The 19999-nt window shown below is 34.7% G+C and overlaps 1 protein-coding gene across 4 annotated transcripts in view; it reads left to right on the forward strand.

The window, feature by feature from the left end:
• ATP11B (ATPase phospholipid transporting 11B (putative)) overlaps nucleotides 1-19999 on the forward strand; it is a 109756-nt gene that overhangs the window by 75522 nt on the left and 14235 nt on the right. For 3 of the 4 annotated variants that reach the window (XM_040251664.1, XM_040251670.1, XM_040251673.1), the window contains 6 exons: nucleotides 98-157; nucleotides 1898-2025; nucleotides 3543-3681; nucleotides 13656-13721; nucleotides 14222-14325; nucleotides 15582-15747. In XM_040251664.1, coding sequence (XP_040107598.1) covers nucleotides 98-157; nucleotides 1898-2025; nucleotides 3543-3681; nucleotides 13656-13721; nucleotides 14222-14325; nucleotides 15582-15747 — 663 coding nt within the window. Of the gene's footprint in view, nucleotides 1-97; nucleotides 158-1897; nucleotides 2026-3542; nucleotides 3682-13655; nucleotides 13722-14221; nucleotides 14326-15581; nucleotides 15748-18356; nucleotides 18443-19999 lie in introns of all 4 variants that reach the window. The other variant, XM_040251666.1, reaches the window with a different exon arrangement.

Genomic DNA, 19999 nt, shown 5'->3' on the forward strand with positions numbered 1-19999 from the left:
ATTATTTTCTGGACTGTTTAATAGAAGTCATTTTTAGAAATCATCTCTCATTTAGACTTAAATATTTCAATTATTTCCATTTAATCTTGTTTTTCAGAATGTGTGCTTTATCACACCCCAATTTTTATATCAGTTCTACTGTTTGTTTTCTCAACAAGTAAGTAAATAGAATCTTTGTTTTATCCTTTTAGATAAAGAGTAAAGTATATGTGTTCAGGTTTTGTTAAATTCTTGGAGGGGCTTTTTCTATTTTTCCTAGTTGTACAGATAACTAGCTAGACATAACTTTTCTTATAGTATATTTAATTAGCTTAGTGTCAATATTTCTTTTTTCTGATTTTCAGTTTGAAGTGAGTGTGAATACCAAAAAAATATTTTAACTGTGGATGCTTTTTTTAAAAAATAGATATTATTACTCTTAGTAGATTATGAGAGGACTTTGCTATTTTCAACTTATGTATGAAGTGAAGTGAAGTTGCTCAGTTGTGTCCAACTCTTTGCAACCCCATGGACTGTAGCCCACCAGGCTCCTCCGTCCATGGGATTCTCCAGACAAGAATACTGGAGAGGGTTGTCATTTCCTTCTCCAGGGGATCTTCCCAACCTAGGGATCGAACCCAGGTCTCCTGTATTACAAGCAGACGCTTTAACCTCTGAGCCACCAGGCAAGCCTCAACTTATGTATAGTACTTCTATAAAATTCATATCAAGCCAGGCCCCATAATTGTTGGAAGATTACATCATTGTTTATTTTTTGACTCATAGAATTTTTTTTAGATTTGGAAGAAACATAGTGATTGAATCCAGGGATGACATATAGGTTTCATCTCAGAAGGTAAATAATTAAATGGAGGTTCCAGGAGTGCTATATTGAAAAGAGTTCTGAAGCTATATGGCTATATGCTCAGAGGGAAAACTTTGTAATAGGTTAACAGTAGCTATACGGAACACTTGATGGATCTTTTCTTTGTACACATGTCACATAGATAAGGAAACTGAAGTCCATAGGGATTAACTAACTAGCCCAAGATTACATAGTTAAGTTAATAACTAAACCATGCTTCTGACTACTTGAGCACCCTTCTCACATACCATACTCGGCATCTCTACTTGATCAAGACATTTGTTCTGATTTATTGAAAATTTTAATTATCTTAGGTTTTTGAGGGGTTTTTTAATGAGTTTTTTCCTACCCTTAATCACTGTTTTCTCCTTTGTTTACAACCTGGAACTCTAAATCTGAGACATCTGCTTGGACATTGATTGCTAGTAAAAATGTTCTACTTGGATGAAATAGGGAATGCTGTGAGAGCATGTGACAAGACTTAACCTATTTTGATTAGGTTTTCAGGGAATTTATAGTATAATCTGAGAGACAGTATCAATGTTAATAAAAGCTATATGTGAAGAATAGGCAAAGTGCTAAGCACTTAGTACCAACAGTAGCACATATAACTGTTTAGAAGAAGCAGCTATCATCAGGAATTTAAGCCAGTGTTTTTAAGTTTCATGGATCATGGATTAAAGAAAGTGTAGGACTTAGGTGGGAAGACAAAGCTATGAAAGCAAAACTATATGTGTAGCACATCAAAGGAATAATAACAAGCCTAGGACACACGTAAGAGAATTGTGTAAAATTACATCACAGTGATCAAATTAGAATGTCTTGAAATATAGATCCATCTGACTGTACTAGCAGAATCATGTGACATAAATATTCCAATTTCCACAAAGAATATAAATGTAGAAACATTATGTCTATATAAGAAACAAATCTAGACTTATGAAAATGGATTCAGAGTAAACTGAAAATATGTAATTTTTATGGTGCTTCTTTGTAATTATATGAATAATAGTAGTCTAGAGTCTACAAATTCCTACAAATTTCTCTTTCTAGACACTATATGACAGCGTGTACCTGACTTTATACAATATTTGTTTTACATCCCTGCCTATTCTGATATATAGTCTGTTGGAACAACATATAGACCCTCATGTATTACAGAACAAGCCCACCCTCTATCGGTAAGTGTTTTCCAATATTAAATGTCCATACCACCTCTTGCAACAAGTAGTACATTATATTTCAGTAGTTACCCATTTTTAAAAATATCTTAAAAATAAGCAAGTATATCAGGCAATTTCTTGGTGATTAATGTCTTACTAAGGGAAGTACTTAAGTTTTCGTATGATTTATAGGTGTTCAACATGGAAGAGAATATTTGAATGATTTTTCCAATGTTTTTAGGAATGAATAATGTCGTCCTAGGAATGCATTGAGCAGTTGCGTAATTGGCACTTACTGTTTTAAACCAATAATACTCTGTTTCATGGGCACACAAAAAAGTTATTCATTACTTAGGTGTCTCTAGAGTTCCTAAAAAATAGTTCATGTTCTAGACCTGCCAAATTTATGGGTAGTAATTGATGCAAAATGCAGAGTTGAGGCCATTAAATCCAATCCCAGGCCCCCTGGGTTTTTCCTTTCTCAGAACCAAGTAATCATAGATATATGGACTTAACTCAGGACTAACTTATGATTCCCACATTAACTTGACCTTTACATTTATAGATATTCAGTTATCCAGAAATGGCAGTAACTTACCTTGATTTCCCAGGATATCTAGGTCTGGGCTTGGCCCAAGATTGTGCTTAATTGTTTAGTCGTGTCTGACTCTTTGCAACCCCATGGACTATAGCCCACCAGGCTCCTCTCTCCATGGGGATTCTCCAGGCCAGAATACTGGAGTGGGTTGCCATGCCCCGCTCCAGGGTATCTTCCCAACCCAGGGATTGAACCCAGGTCTCCCACATAGCAGGAGGATTCTTTACCATCTGAGCCACCAGGGAAGCCCAGGAATACTGGAGTCGGTAGCCTATCCCTTCTCCAGGGGATCTTCCCGGCCTATGAATTGAACCAGGGTCTCCTTCATTGCAGGCAGATTCTTTAGCAGCTGAGCTACCGAAGCCCTGACCCAAGATTGGCACAGACTTTTCTTCTCATAATAGCTGTTGATAGATGTGACCTCAGTTAGGAACCTTAGTGCTGAACCTAGCTCACATGACTCCACCATAAAGAAATAATCGTGGCTGAGTTATAACAGAATATAACAGAATTTGACAGAGGGAATTCCCAGGCAGTCCAGTGGTTAGGATTCTAGGCTTTCACTACTAGGGGGCCAGGTTCAATCCCTGGTCAGGAAACCAAGATCCCATAATGCACACATTATGGCCACAAAAAAAGTAAATAACAAAGAAATAGCAACATTACACAATGAAACTGAAGAATTATGCCCATATCATATTTCCTTATCACATGAAAAATTGTATTTGAATATGTTACGAGAATTATAAGCTATTACACAGCTGTATGATTTATAGGCAGTGGTTTGTAAATTAGGTTTTGTTCTTTCTGCTAAATATTGTAAGCAATTTTAAATTAAAAAGCCATCTTGTTTTTTAATTATCAAATTGTAATAATTATTTAGTAGGTAAATAATAAATCCTGATGTATTTTTTTCTCTTTTTTTTAAAATTTGCAGAGACATAAGTAAAAACCGTCAATTAAGCATGAAAACATTTCTTTATTGGACCATCTTGGGTTTCAGTCATGCCTTTATTTTCTTTTTTGGATCCTATTTTCTCATAGGGAAAGATACATCTCTGCTTGGAAATGGCCAGGTAAAATATACAGTTTTTTACAGAATGTTTTTAATAATTAATGTAGTTTGGCTTTTGATAACTTTGTCATAAAAAATAAAGTAAAATTACATTTAAGTTATAAAGTTGTGTATATTAAATTAAAATGCAATTATTAAAAGGTTTTAACTTATTTTTAATCAAATTTCATACAAATGAAAATTAAAACAGAAAGGCAGTGCAGTGTAATTTTAATGTGAATCTCAAGTTACCTAAGTAGTTTTGCGGGTTCAAAAATTAATTCATATAAGGGGGTATATTCATGCCACTGCATGCTGTTCACTTCAGGATTGTGCTTTAACAATAGCTACTGTTAATTTAGTACTTAATATTGTGCTCAGTGCTTTACGTGCTGCATTTCCATTAATCCTCACAGTAATTCTGTTGGAATGATACTATTACTTGGCTTTTGCAAATGAGAAATAGAGACAATGTCTAGGGTTTTGCTTTTAAATGGGTGGGTTGGGGTTTTTTTTTCTTTTGGTATGCTTAAAAAGTGCTGCTGTGCTCTTAAGTGCACACCAGCAATCCTGAAGATGTCAAGTTACAGTTTAGAATGGCCATATTTCTGAAATATAAACTTAGAAAGGAGTACCACACAGTTTGTTGCTTCTGTGTCCTGACTGGAATGCTCATGTTGAGAGATGCTTTGCAGAACTAGGCCTCTCTCTCTAGGCTTAACTAGATAGGTTAGGAAGAAAAGAAATGACAACTGTAGTCCTGTGATAGACTGAAAATACTTGTCACCTTTAGTTTCTGTTTTCTGCAGTACTTAAGAACTCCAGAATATATTTGCAGTTGGGAGAATATGACGTTTTATCTGTGCAACAAACGTTTATTGAGGACCAGCCATTCCCATGTACTATACTAGTGCCTGGATTTATTTATGAGAGAAACTAACACACTCGGTTATGGAGCTTAGAGTCTTGTGAGAGATACCGGAAATGAGCAATTGAAATAACACAATATTCAAGAGCATAAAGGAAATGGATTTCAATTTTCGGCTTTAACCATGCAAATCCCTTCAGGATGTAGAATAGGAACATACATATTATTGCTACTTTTTTTTTTTTTTTTACTACTTAAAATAATTTATTAAAGTAAATGGATCATTGCACAAAAATCCACTGCATTTTTATATACCACCAGCAGTCAATTAGGAAGTATCAATTTTTAAAAGTATCATGCAATGAGAAAAGTATCAACAATGAAAAATAATGGACAAAAGTGTCAACAACAAAAAATAAAGTAACTAGGAATAAATGTAAAGAATAAAGAAAGAAAGAAAGAAAGTGAAGTTGTTCAGTTGTGTCCAACTCTTTGCGACGCCGTGGATTGTAGCCCGCCAGGCTCCTCTGTCCATGGGATTCTCCAGGCAAGAATACTGGAGTGGGTTGCCATTTCCTTCTCCATTATCGCCACTTTTGAGGACATGCTTAGCCAGGTTTGGAAAAATGTATGAATCTAGTTTGTGTAGCATGAATGTTACAGCACTTCCCCCAAGTAATTTTATCGAAATTTTTTTCTCTGTGCCAGGTATATTCCATGTATTAACTTACTAAATTATAACAACAATCCTATATCAGGAAAATATATGTTACTTTTTTCATATTAGAAAAGTAATCTCAAGTTAAGAAACTTGCCTCAAGTCACATAGTAAATAAATTGCAAAAGTATAATTCAATATTATATAATTGATATATAATAGCCTATATTATATAATATAGAATATTATATTCTATATTATACAGTATAAATCTGTATAATGTCAAAGCCTATATGCTTTGCTATGATCCTAAATTCTGTTGAGAAACAATTATTAGCCTGGTACACTTCTGTGCAGTATTACCACCTGTGCAAGACCATCAAATATGTATATATTTATTCATTTGCCTGTGCTAGGTCTTGGTTGCTGCTCACAGGCTTTCTGTAGTTGCAGTGAGCAGGGGCTACTCTAGCTGCAGTGCACAGGCTTCTCATTGTGGTAACTTCTCTTGTTGCGGAGCAGGGGCTCTAGAGTGTGGTCTTAGCAGTTGTGGCCTATGAGCTTAGTTGCGTCTTTGCATGCGGGATCTTCCAGGACTAGGAATCAAACCTGTGTCCCTGCATTGGCAGGCAGATTCCCAACCAATGAATCACCAGGGAAGTTCAATCATCAAATATATGGATGAACATGCCCATTTCCACCAAAAATACTGGGCTAAAAATGGGACAGAATAACTAGGGAGAAAAGTTAAGAAAAAAGGAAGATGTCATTGGATTAAAAGGAAGTTAAAGAGATCTCTTTTGTGCTAGTTTTCTTCTGATTTTGAAATACTGTATCAGAAAAATATATAAAAATAAAAAATAAAACCACCTGTTCTCCTTGTACCCAGGTGTAATTATTCCTATCATTTTTACAATTTCTATTATTTTTTCATTAACCTCAGAATTTATATCCTCTTATTTCTCAATAACCTTATCATCATTTCGCCCTTAATATTGCCTCAGTGATTTTTCTTATTATTAAAAATGCTTCAAAAACATTTTTTCATAGCTACATAATATGCAGTTCAGTTCAGTTGCTCAATCATGTCCGACTCTTTACGACCCCATGAACCACAGCACGCCAGACCTCCCTGTCCATCACCAAACTCCCAGAGTCCACCCAAACAGATGTCCATTGAGTCAGTGATACCATCCAGCCATCTCATCCTCTGTTGTCCCCTTCTTCTCCTGCCCTCAATCTTTCCCAGCATCAGGGTCTTTTCAAATGAATCAGCTGTTCCCATCAGGTGGCCAAAGTACTGGAGTTTCAGCTTCAACATTCAGTCCTACCAGTGAACACCCAGGACTGATCCCCTGTAGGATGGACTGGTTGGATCTCCTTGCAGTCCAAGGGACTCTCAAGTCTTCTCCAACACCACAGTTCTAAAGCATCAATTCTTCAGTGCTCAGCTTTCTTTATAGTCCAACTCTCACATCCATACATGACCACTGGAAAAACCATAGCCTTGACTGGACGGACCTTTGTTGACAAAGTAATGTCTCTGCTTTTTAATATGCTATCTAGGTTGGTCATAACTTTCCTTCCAGGGAGTAAGTGTCCTTTAATTTCATGGCTGCAGTCACCATCTGCAGTGATTTTGGAGCCCATTACATGGCATAAATTATTTAAGAATATTACAGTTTTGATTTGCTTCTAGTTTTTAGTGACTTTTAAAATTAAATCTTTAACATGCTTTATATGAAAGAAAAAATCTTAATGAAAGGTCAATTGTTGGCCCTTTGATATAAAAGTTTTTTTTTTTACCACTAGTTAACTACCATTTTTTAAACTCAAATTGTATATCATTAAGTTCCTTCCCCTTTTAGCCTACCAGTTCTATCACTCAGATATATGCCACTAGAAATTAATCTACCACTCCCTGCCACCAGTACTAGTAGATATGGTGGGAAAGAGGCATATGTTACAGTCAGTCAGATTGGATTCACATCCTAGCACCTGAAGTTATCATTTGAGTGATTTGGGATGAGTTAGTTAACCTCTCTGAGACTCAGTTTCCTCCATCAAAATTATGAGCTTACTTACTATCTTATAGGTTTGCTGTGAGGAATAAATGATATATGTAGGGTATTAGGCATAGTGGCTAGCATACAGAAGTACTCAATTTTCAGAGTATTACTTGTTATTATTACTATCAAGTCTTTTTACTGAAGACCTTGTCCTACCCAATCCCATCTAGCCACTTCTCCCACAAACTCTCTCTTTAACCGTGTAAGTTAACTGCCCTTGCAGGCTCTCTCAGAACATGCAACATTCATTTCTAGAGTTCAAAGCCATTTCTGTGTCTCCTCTCTAGAATGCTGTTGCCTCTTTCTCTTATGACTGTCTATTTTTCAGGGTTGAGCCTAGGTTGTAATTTTGAGAAAGAAAAACCTTTTTGTATTTTTTACTACAAAACTTTTTTTTTTACTGTTTATAATTTTCATTACTCTTTCATACTATACATGTCATCAGCTGTTGAAACCTAATCATCAAATGATAAGAGCTCTGTGTTAAGACAGAAAGATACTATTTTATATTTGTATTCCACAGAGAAGTCAGTATCTTTAATTCAGATGATTTAACCACTGTAATTACCATTCAGGTCATTAAAGACACATATGCAATTTAATTCCTAACAGTAGATATAGATTTATTTTAATTAAAGCTTGCATGATTGAAATGTCTTTGATTATCTAGTTCATTGCATAATTTCCTTGCATATTCTCTTATTCATGAGAATATTTAAAGCACTAATAATACTCCAATCAATAGGGAATTATTCATATACAGAGAACAAAAAAATATATGTTGCTTCTTATGGTATCATCCAACAGTTGGTCAATATTTTAAATGAATAATAGAGATAGTTTGTATTGGAGAACTGAACAACTGATTAACTCTATAGAAGTTAATTGTCTTATAGATTATAGTTAAGTTAAACCTGTTACAAAACTGGAAGAAGTTATATTTTTTACTATTTCTACTTCCTGGCCCCCTCCTCTCCCTTGAATGTACTCCTGTGGGACTTTCCCCCAAAGCACTCCCATCCAAACCATGGTCTCTGTGGTCAGCAGCACCCATTTTATTGCTAATCCAAGAGCATACCTCAGCCCTTATGAACCCAACCACTGGGTACACTTTATGAAGCCTTCCTGCCTGCCATAGTATCTTCTCTCAGTCTCTATAAGTTACTTTGGCTTCATTACCAACTATTCCTTCTCAGTCTTCCAGGGACCATAGTAGCTGCCTTCTTTCTGCTTCCATTCTTTCCCTTCCTACTACCCATTCTCTGCACAGCAGCCCAGGTGATCTTATAAAAATGAAAAAAATTTTGGACTACCTCTTGGACTGTATTTCCTACCACCTTCCCTTTTAGTCACTCTGGTTTTCTTGCTCCTTCAGACTAATTTATTCCTGCATTAGGACTTCTGTGTCCTTTCTCTGCCTAGATTCTTTTCCCTCATGTGGTCGGTCATGTGGCTGAATCCCTTAATTCCTTCAGGTCTCCCGAACTATCACTGGCTTGACTCAGACTTTCTAGACCACTCTAATAAAATCCTGTCCCTCTCACTTTCTGTCACTTCCCACCCCTTACTCTACATTTATTTTTCTTCATGGTGCCTGCCTCTACCTGAAAGTATATATTTTTAAGTTTCTTTTCTGCCTTTTCTACTATGCAAGCTCCATGAGGTCAGGAATGTTACATTATTACTGCTTCATTCCCCAAGGTCTAGAATGGTACTTGGTATGGAATAGATTCTCAGTTATTATTTCTTGATTGGCTTTAATTTGAAATACACGGTTGGCATTATTAAATAATTAGGTAGCAAATTAAGTTAAAAGAAGTGATTTTAAAAAACCAAAACATTGTGCTAGAAAATGTTTTGAGCATTTGTCTCTTCCGAGCAGGAGCAGATCCAGGTTTAGTAGAGTAGTCTAAACCTTACTCATTTTGGCAGGCCCTCTTTAAGTGAAAAAGACATAAAACTATAAGTGCAAACATAAGTATATGTGAAAATGATTGTGAGTGACATAAATAGGTTCTATTTAACACAAGCCAAATAAGCCCAACTCAACTTCTCTTTAGCTAGATCCCCAAATCCTCTCTGCCACTAACCTCATCACCAGTGAAACAAAATTCAAGGGGAAATCAGAGGGAAATAGTCTTAAGTTATTGCTGCAGTTGAAATAAACTACTTTGCTAATTTACCCAAAAAAGAGAATGTGAATTTGTTTTCTGCAGCTCCCTCTAGGTCCTTAAATGCTCAAATTTTAAATCATCCTCTGCTTCAAAGGAAGATACACATAATTAGCCCCAATCTGGGCCCAGTAAAACCAGATACTGAGAGGTAGATATGTGTGGTTGATACCATTTCCAGGCCCAGGTGGCCTGACTGCATTAATTACCTGTTTCCTTATCACTGAAAGAGGAGCTGGCATTCTTGAGAGCCAAATTGAGTGATACAATGGTTTTTCAGTATTCTAAGTCATTTCTAGAGATGATAAAAGCAGGAAAAGTCAATATGACTTTTTTTTTTTTTTTCAATATGACTTTTCCATTATTTTCCTCTTGACAAGTCCCCAGAATACCCTCAAATAAAGGGATATTAATGTTTCATTGTTGATTGTAAGAACCATTATTTATTGCTTACTTTTTTACCTTTTAAGCTATTTGTTTTTTAATTGAAGTATAGTTAACATATTGTTGGTTTCACATGTATAGCATAGTGACTCAGTTGTATGTATACATATATATATTCTTTTTCAGATTCCCATTATAGATTATTACAAGATCCCTATGCTATACAGTAGGTCCTTACTGTTTACCTGTTTTATATATAGTAGGGTATATATGTTAATCCCAAACTTCTAATTTATCTTTGTTAATCTAAAACTTCTAATTTATCTTCTCTCCCCACCCAACCCTGCTATCCCCTTTGGTAACATAAGTTTGTTTTCTGTGTCTGTGAATCCGTTTCTGTTTTATAAACAATTTCATTTATATCTTTTTTTTTTTAAAGATTCTGTGTATGTGATATCATATGATATTTGTCTGACTTCACTTAATATGATAATCTCTGGGTGAATCCATGTTACCAAAAATGGCATTATTTCATTATTTTTTAATGGCTGAGTAATATTCCATTGTGTATATACACCACAGCTTTATTCATTCATCTGTCAGTGGACGTTTAGGTTGCTTCTATGTTCTTGGCTATTGTAAATAGTGCTGCTATGGACATTGGGGTTCATGTGTCTTTTCAAAGTAGTTTTCTCTGGTTATAAGCCCAGGATTGGGATTGCAGAATCATATGGTAACTGTTTTTAGCTTTTTAAGGACCATTATTCTCCATAGTGGCTGCTGCTGCTGCTGCTGCTGCTGCTAAGTCGCTTCAGTCATGTCCGACTCTGTGCGACCCCATAGACGGCAGCCCACTAGGCTCCTCTGTCCCTGGGATTCTCCAGGCGAGAATGCTGGAGTGGGCTGCTGTTTTCTTCTCCAGAGTGGCAGCATTAATTAAATTCCCACCAGCAGTGTAGGAGAGTGCTGGCATGCTGGCTTTTTGTTGCACTGTGTGGGCTTTCTCTGGTTGCAGAGCATGGGCTCTAGATCGCAGGCTCAGTGGTTGCAGCATGCAGGCTTAGTTGCCCCTAGGCATGTGTGGGATCTTATTTCCTGGACCAGGGATTGAACCCACATCCCCTGCATTGGAAGGCATGTTTTTAACCAGGGAACCACTAAGGAAATCCTTTTGTAGACTTTTTAATAATGGCTAGTCTGGCAATGTTAGGGGATTCCTCATTGTATGAAATTTTGATTTGCATTTCTCCTATAATTAGTAATATTGAACAATTTTTAATATGCCTGTTGACCATCTGTGTGTTTTCTTTAGAGAAATGTCTATTAGGTCTTCTGCCCATTTATTTATTTTTTTAATAATTAAGCTGTATGAGTTGTTTGAATATTTTGGAAATTAATCCCTCATCTGTAGCATCATTTGCAAATATTTTCTCCCAGTTCATAAGTTGTCTGTCTGTTTTGTGGATGGTTTCCTTTGCTGGCAAAAACTTTTAAGTTTAGTTAGGTCCCATTTGTTTATTTTTGTTTTTATTTCCATTACTTTAGGAGATAGATCCAAAACTACATTCGTCCATTTTATGTCAGAGTGTTCTGCCTGTGTTTTCTTCTAGGGATTTTATGTTTAGGTCTTCAATTTCTTTAGATTTTATTTTTTTATATGGTGTTATGGTGTTAGGGAATGTTCTAACTTCATTATTTTACATGTAACTGTCCAATTTCCCAGCACCACTAATTGAAGAGGTTGTCTTTTCTCCATTGTATATTTTTGCCTCCTTTGTCATAGATTAATTAGACCATTGGTGCATGGGTTTATTTCCAGGCTTTCTGTCCTGTTCCACTGATCTGTGTATCTGTTCCACTGATCTATACATGTCTGTTTTTGTGCCAGTATCATACTGTTTTGATTACATTAGCTTTGTAGTATAGTCTGAAGTCAGGGAGCATGATTCCTCCAGCTTCTCAAGATTATTTTGGCTATTCAGGGTCTTAAGCACTGAGTTTGTCATTTATTTTGAATTACTTAGATAAGTTTTATTGCCATTGGAACCCATTTGTTTTTAAATGACTGGTCTTTTAAATAGTTTTTTTTTAAGCCAGTGGTAAAGATTGTGACTATTTGGTGACCTAAATTGACATAAAGGTCTGGTTATGCTCTTATTTGTGGAAATTAAATCCTGATACTCTGGGGAATCTGCAAATCTGCATTTTTAATAGGAGAAGGCAGTGGCACCCCACTCCAGTATTCTTGCCTGCGAAATCCCATGGGCAGAGAAGCCTGATAGGCTGCAGTCCATGGGGTCACTAAGAGTCAGACACGACTGAGCGACTTCACTTTCCACTCCAGTATTCTTGCCTGGAGCATCCCAGGGACGGGGGAGCCTATGGGATCACACAGAGTCAGACACAACTGAAGTGACTTAACAGTAGCAGCAGCATTTTTAATAAATCTTAGTCAGTTTTGGCTAAAAAGCCCAGGGCAATATATCTGACTGGCATTAGCTGCATTTTTACATGGGATCCTTTGAGTCATTCCACTAGCCATTACCTTTCCTTTCAAGTGTTGGTTTTGTGTATAAATTTCTTTTTACTTGATCTTTCTATGCTGTGTCCAAAATACAGTGGCAGGTATTCTCTTGTGACTTTTGGCTGGAGTGGTTTCAGAAAATAATTATAATTGAACAGGGTTTATTATCATATTTACTGTGCGACAGGAGTAAAGCAGTTACTAACAGCTGTATCAGTTCAGTTCAGTTCAGTTGTTCAGTCGTGTCCGACTCTTTGTGATCCCATGAATCACAGCACTCCAGGCCTCCCTGTCCATCACCAACTCCTGGAGTTCACTCAAATTCATGTCCATTGAGTCGGTGATGCCATCCAGCCATCTCATCCTCTGTCGTCCCCTTCTCCTCCTGCCCCCAATCCCTCCCAGCATCAGAGTCTTTTCCAATGAGTCAACTCTTTGCATGAGGTGGCCAAAGTACTGGAGTTTCAGCTTCAGCATCAGTCCTTCCAAAAAACACCCAGGACTGATCTCCTTCAGAATGGACTGGTTGGATCTCCTTGCAGTCCAAGGGACTCTCAAGAGTCTTCTCCCACACCACAGTTCAAAAGCATCAATTCTTTGGCTGTCAGCTTTCTTCACAGTCCAACTCTTATGACTACTAGAAAAACCATAGCCTTGACTAGATGGACCTTTGTTGGCAAAGTAATATCTCTGCTTTTCAATATACTATCTAGGTTGGTCATAATTTTCCTTCCAAGGAGTAAGTGTCTTTTAATTTCATGGCTGCAGTCACCATCTGCAGTGATTTTGGGGCCCCCAAAAATAAAGTCTGACACTGTTTCCACTGTTTGCCCATCTATTTCCCATGAAGTGATGGGACCAGATGCCATGATCTTTGTTTTCTGAATGTTGAGCTTTAAGCCAACTTTTTCACTCTCCTCTTTCACTTTCATCAAGAGGCTTTTTAGTTCCTCTTTACTTTCTGCCATAAGAGTGGTGTCATCTGCATATCTGAGGTTATTGCTATTTCTCCCAGCAATCTTGATTCCAGCTTGTGCTTCTTCCAGCCAGTGTATAATTCTCACTAAAAACTATCTGTGCCACACAACTTCAAACTTGTCTTTGAGTTTCCCACCTGATAATGTTATCCAAAGGATGATTTACGTAATAAACATAATAATGCTTTATGTTATTTCTTCTCATTCTCCTTTAACTGATTTCACATGTACCTGATGTAAATGATGCAAGTGGTTTTCAGTAAAGAATGTGGTTATTCTTTGCATCACTTCTGTTTCAGCATTATTTTAACATCTAATACAATACTAGTTTATTCTTTGTTTTAGATGTTTGGAAATTGGACATTTGGCACCTTGGTCTTCACAGTCATGGTTATTACAGTCACAGCAAAGGTATGATACAGTAATTAGCATGGACACGTTTTGTCTATATAGTTCTAATTTTCTTCATTTTTTTAGTGATGTAGTTTTTCTTTGTAGTCATGAATAATATCATGGATGGCTAGTTTGATAATTCAGTTTCATTTTTGTCAAATTCGTTTTTTAATTCATTATTTTGGAAAGCTTCAGCTGATTTTTCTAGTCAAAGGGAAGTTAACTCCTCAATACCCACCTGTGAAATTATGCTTCTCTCTATGTAATGCAAGATAACACAAGCTGGTTTAGCCCATGGAATTCATAAAGTACTCATGAAATTTTAATGCTGCTTTCTCACAGATGAAAAATAGTATAAACTTGAAATTGTTCAGTTTCATACTAGGAACCTTTCATTAATATTTGTCTTCTGAGGGACTTTGCCATAGGAACATTTTAGTCACTTAATTCTTGGGTTTTATCTGAGAAGTTAAAAATTTATTAATTTACATTAAGGATTTTTTAATTTATTTTTTTAGATGGCTTTGGAAACTCATTTTTGGACCTGGATCAATCATCTTGTTACGTGGGGATCTATTTTATTCTATTTTGTGTTTTCTTTGTTTTATGGAGGAATTCTCTGGTGAGTTACCATATTGTATTTTAATTATATTGATTCAACTCTAATAAATATTTATTATGATAGGTTATATTATGAACAAATTCTGCTCAGAATAGTTTTAAGACCCTATCCTGATAAGAAATTTAGTTCTTTCAGTTGATCTTACTAATAAGGAAGAAAAAAGAAACTAAGAATTACTCTATCTAATCTACTGCATTCTAGTGTTTTACCTGAGATATTACATTGATTCATCACAATAATCTTATTATCCCTTTTTTCTATTTGAATACTGAACTCTCTAAGATCACAAAGTTTAAAAATAGGATTTACTTGAAAATTATTGTTCTTTATGCTAACCATAGTATTGATACCTCTAAATTATTACTAATGTATATAATAAAATATGTCACATAGAACCATTAAAGATTCATGAAGAAGTTAACTTTATCTCTGAAAAGTAAATACTGTACTCTATCTTCATTGCTAAAATCAGACATTCAGTTTCTCTGATAGATCAAAAATGAATGCTTATCCTAAAGAATCCTAAAATTCTTTGATAAGTCATGGACAACTGAAGTCTCTGAATTAGAGTATTTATATTACATTGCCTACTGTGTCTGCAAAATATTACAAAAAGCAGGTAAAAAACTTGGATTGGCTATACATTAACTTTCATTAGGATTATAAAAGGATGCTCATGACTATCATTTGCTTTTAATCCTCTTTATTTCTTCATTTTTTCCTGTATTTTCCCATATTGAAGTGATATGTACAAAACCCCAAAAATGGTATCTTGACAAAACCTATTACTATGTAGAACTAATATTTGTGAGTACATTTATGTTAAAATAAGTGTATAGAGAAGATCCTCTAACTAGAGCTTTTCAAACTAAAATTTTGGTTATCAACCTTACAGTTGCTTAGAAGAAAACATTTTGTTACATACTTTTTCTTGCTTTTTTAACCTCTTAAGTCTATATTACTACATAATTCTTTGGATTTCCTACCACTGGGATAGAATAAGTTAACTACTTGCCACTTTCCTAATTATAAAAACTATGGTTGTCATTCAACTGAATTAAATTGTATTTTATTTTTGACAATGAAAGTATATCACATTTTATTAGTTAATTAAATTACATTGATTCAAAATTTTGAACATTTTACCTCTGTATACCTAAAATTGTAACCTTCGAAAATAGTGGGTTTACTTAATGTCTTGATTTAAGAATCTGTCTTGTCAGTTTTTTCTTTCATTAAGCTCACTTTCTTTGCAGGCCATTTTTGAGCTCCCAGAATATGTACTTTGTATTTATTCAGCTCCTATCAAGCGGTTCTGCTTGGTTTGCCATAATCCTCATGGTTGTTACATGCTTATTTCTTGATATTGTGAAAAAAGTATTTGACCGACAGTTCCATCCTACAAATATTGAGAAAGCACAGGTAACCACATTTTATACACAGTACCTTTTTAATTAGGAGTCTTTCATGAATAGTTGTCATTATAATTTGCTCTTATTAGAAAATAGTAAATTAACTATTCCTGTATCAAGTGTTTTGCAATATAAATGTTGTTAAATGTGATAATGTTAAAGTTGTATTAAGTTTTTGACTCCTTAAAAATTATAATTTAAAAAATTTTATAGAAGTAGATTAGAAATATAAAACTATCAAGTCATATCGAAATAATAGTATAAATATATCTTAAGTAATATCACAGCATTCTATCAAATATATATAATTGGGATATATATCCATGTCTTTAGAATCATTAGAATTTCAGTAGTACTTCTTTAGGTTATATTGTTGTCAACAGAAGAAAGCAATAGTTCTTTAACCTAAATAACTTCTACATAATGGATTTTTACAAAATATTTTCTCTCATTGAATACTCACTAAAGTACTTAAACTACAACAGATATTAACAGTGTTTACATAGTGTTTAAGAATATGTTCTTAAGGACCTGATAGTTGGGGTTCAAAATCCTCATTCTACACTGGGTAGCTCTGACTTTAAGTCTGTTTCCTCATGGGTCAAATTATGACAGAAATGTCTATTTCATTGCATTTGTAATGAAGATTAAATGAAATAATTAATATTCAGACAAAGTGGATGCTCAAGAAATAAAAGCTATTTAGTTGAATATACTGTCTTTGTAATTTGACTTGTACCTGGAAATACTAGTTTGTTCTGTTAACTGTACCATGGCATTGAATATATATCCTCAGGAACACATTCTAATCAACTTCTATGCCCCTGTAAACACCAAGTTTATTAATTGTTTAATTGCACATGGGGGGATGGGGGCAGGGGTTGTTGTTTTTGCATGTTTGTTGTATGCAAAGCAAATTTTGTTTAAATTTTGGAAATTTAGTTGTGTGTTAATGCTACAGATAAGTGCTTCCTAAGTATTTAGGGATTTGTTAGCCTTCTTAAATAGTATATGGTTTTAATTTCAATTGATTATATTTACATTTCTTTAGCATTTACTTGCTTTGGTCCCTCAATTCTAGCCAGTATACATTTTAACACCTTTGAAGCAGTGCAGGCATCTGAAGCCTGACAGACTTAATTCAAATACTGTTTTAACCATAGAATGTATATTCTTAATCAAGTCACTTCCTTAAGCCTCAGTTTCTTCCTATATAAAATCAGAATAATAATTACTACCTTACATGATTGTTAGACAGTTAATATGAGGCACCTGAGTCTGTATGTAGTAAGTCCTCAGTAAGAACAAATTATAAGAATGATTTAGATGCTGCTCTAATACTGATCTTCAACTGGGGCTGAAAAAATTTGCATAATCTGATTACTGTGTCTGCCTATGCATTTATCTATATCCAAATGTGGACAAACTTTTCCACTCTGCAAGATATTACTTAAATGTGTATCAGAAAGGTTTGCCTTTTTTCTGAGCTTCAGAGATATTGTTGATAATAGAATACTGCTTTTAATACATTGACTATTATACTTTTTCTAGACCTTTATGAAGAACATTTTTGTCTTGTCTGCTTGCTTAAAGTTATATTTCACCAAAATAGATTAATGACATCACTTAAAAACTTAAATTTTTATAAAAGTAAATAATCAGAATTATTTACATTTATACTTGGAAATTTTCTTTAGGCAGAGTATTTACATACTTAAATCTTTCAAAGAGATTTCTTAATGACAATACAGGATGATAATGTTAGTCATTAGTTTTATAGGCCTCTTTTTAAAGGATTACACAGGAAGTATTTGATACCTTAAGATGGACCCTTAAACAAGAAAAAGTTAAAAGTGCTTTCTATTTTGGTTCTTTTACCATGGGTTAGTTGATTTAAAAAATGGAGTTAAGAAATCAATCATTTTTCTATGTCTGAAAGCCAGTAAATCTCCCTTTTTACCCCCACTAAATTTCTTTTAAATGATTTGACTGGATGTTCATCTGGGGTCTGATCTAAAGAGGAGAAGAATGTATATATGTGTAAAACTGTGTCCTTTTGCCATTCAGCAGAGATTGGCCCAACATTGTAAATCAATTGTACTTTCGTAAAAAATGAACATATAAGAATAAAAAGGAAATCTCTACTTTCATTCAGGGATTTTTCCTAGCCTGTGGGGGATTTTCCTGTTTTGGTTAGTATATGGTCCTTCAAATCCCATGTGTGATGTTACTCTTTTGCTATAGTCAGTAATTTTTATTGTTTCAGACTTGTACTGTCACCTCTAATTTCAAATGATAAAATTATTAGAAAGCTGTCAGTTCCTTACTTCATTTTGCTATCATCCAAATAGTAGCAAGAAAAAGTATATCACAGAAGAGTTGGCAGCATTGATTTTGAGTTTTTCCTGCAGAATAGCAATGTGGCAATAAGAGTAAATTCTTGGGATAGCAAAGCCAATAGCCCTACAAATGTCAGTCATATATGTGTACCATGTATGATACTTCCTGCTCTTGTAGGAACAAATGTCTTTACAAAGCTTGTCCTGTGTCTGTCTCTTAGATGATAAATACAGCTCACTGACTTGTTGTATGTCCCATCCCTTTTCTGTCCACTTATAGATGTACTCCAACACAGTCGCTTTCAGTGACGAGTTCATCGCACTGCAGCCATTGTCGAGGGCAAGGAATCAGCTGAGCAAACTTAGGTAGAGTAGGAGGAGTAGAACCTCGTTAACTCTTCTGCATGCTAAAGGTCAATTTAAAAATATTCAAAAGATGGGCAGAGGCATGAATTAAGAGTGGGGCATTTTTGTTAGCACAGCTCTGTCTCTAATTTGACCTTTGCTGTTATGTATGTTAAAACCTAAAAAATATCCATTTCTTTGAGATGAAAATTCAGCATAACAGGACAGAGATCTGTACTTTGTTATATGTTTTATACCTTAAGTACCTTCCTTTCCTAACACAATTCTAATGCTTCTGCTTGTCATACTCGTATTTAAGAATGCTCCTGCATGTTGAGTAATTTAAGCTACAGAAATTCATCATAAAATTTGAAGTTTTAAGTTTCAGTTACTTAGAAGTGAGAGTTGCCTGTTTTTTTATCTTGCCTTAATATGTGTTGTAAATACACATGCATCTTTGTCTTTGTACACTGTAATGGCTGCTGAAATACTTCATATCCTTTTTGCTGTTTAGTGCATCTATAAATTGATAATAGATTTTGTATCTCATATACATCTTTATCTCCACCAACAGAGTCATTCTGTCAGTTTCTGCAAAAAATAATTAGTAATCCCAAGACGTCTTTTGATGGAACAGAATGAAAGTTTAAATCCTAGAACTTTTCATACTAAGATACCAAAGTTATATATTAACTTCAGTTCCAGTCTGGTTTGAAGAGGAAAAGTAATATAACTAAAGTTTTTTTCTTTGTTTTTAGTTTTAGCACCCTTCAGCTTCTCACCCTGGATTTTTAATCATATGTATTTTTAAAATTCTTTTTTATTCTGTAGATTTCTAATCTGTCTGTGTTCACTTGATCAAATGAATGACTTTGACAAGCCCTGCTTAAATAACTTACATAACCCTGTAATTTTGAACTCTTCCAAAATTTTACCAAACCTTTTGATTTTGTTATTCCTATTAGTATGAGGGTTTTTGAAATATTCTACTTTGAATTACAAAGATGTATAATTTTAGATGATATATAAATGGGAGTTTAAGTGGTAGTGAACTAAATTTCATGTTTAAAACGAGAACTAAAATGAAAACAAACTTGGAAGATTTATCTCCAACTTTGGTTGAGCCAAATATGTGTATCATTTTTATCTATATGTGCCTTCTGAAAACAGTCCGTACTTATCACATTTTTTAACATCTAATTATGAACTTAAAGGCAAAAGGAGAACTCATTATTTAAAAGAACACTCTGGTAAGCAGTTTTGTGAGGATTAACTTTTGCATTGTGATTAATCTTAATATTTTTATTAAATCATATTTTCACATATCATGGTGGCTGAAATCAAGCAACATTTTTTGACCAGTGATAGACAAAAAAAGAATGAAGCACAGAGATTGTAAAGTAAAGATATCCCACTCCTTAATAGTGTAATAAAATAGTAAGCTTAACATTCATTCATCTGTGAAAGAATACAGTGGACGCAGGGTACATGAGTCATGTAGTATTTCCTACAAGCCACTCTCCAATCAGGTGGTGTAACAATGGGAGAGACCCTGTTGGGTAGTCAGTAGGCCTGAGT

This window comes from Oryx dammah, unplaced genomic scaffold, assembly GCF_014754425.2.
Source record: "Oryx dammah isolate SB20612 unplaced genomic scaffold, SCBI_Odam_1.1 HiC_scaffold_2, whole genome shotgun sequence".
Lineage (NCBI taxonomy): Eukaryota > Metazoa > Chordata > Mammalia > Artiodactyla > Bovidae > Oryx > Oryx dammah.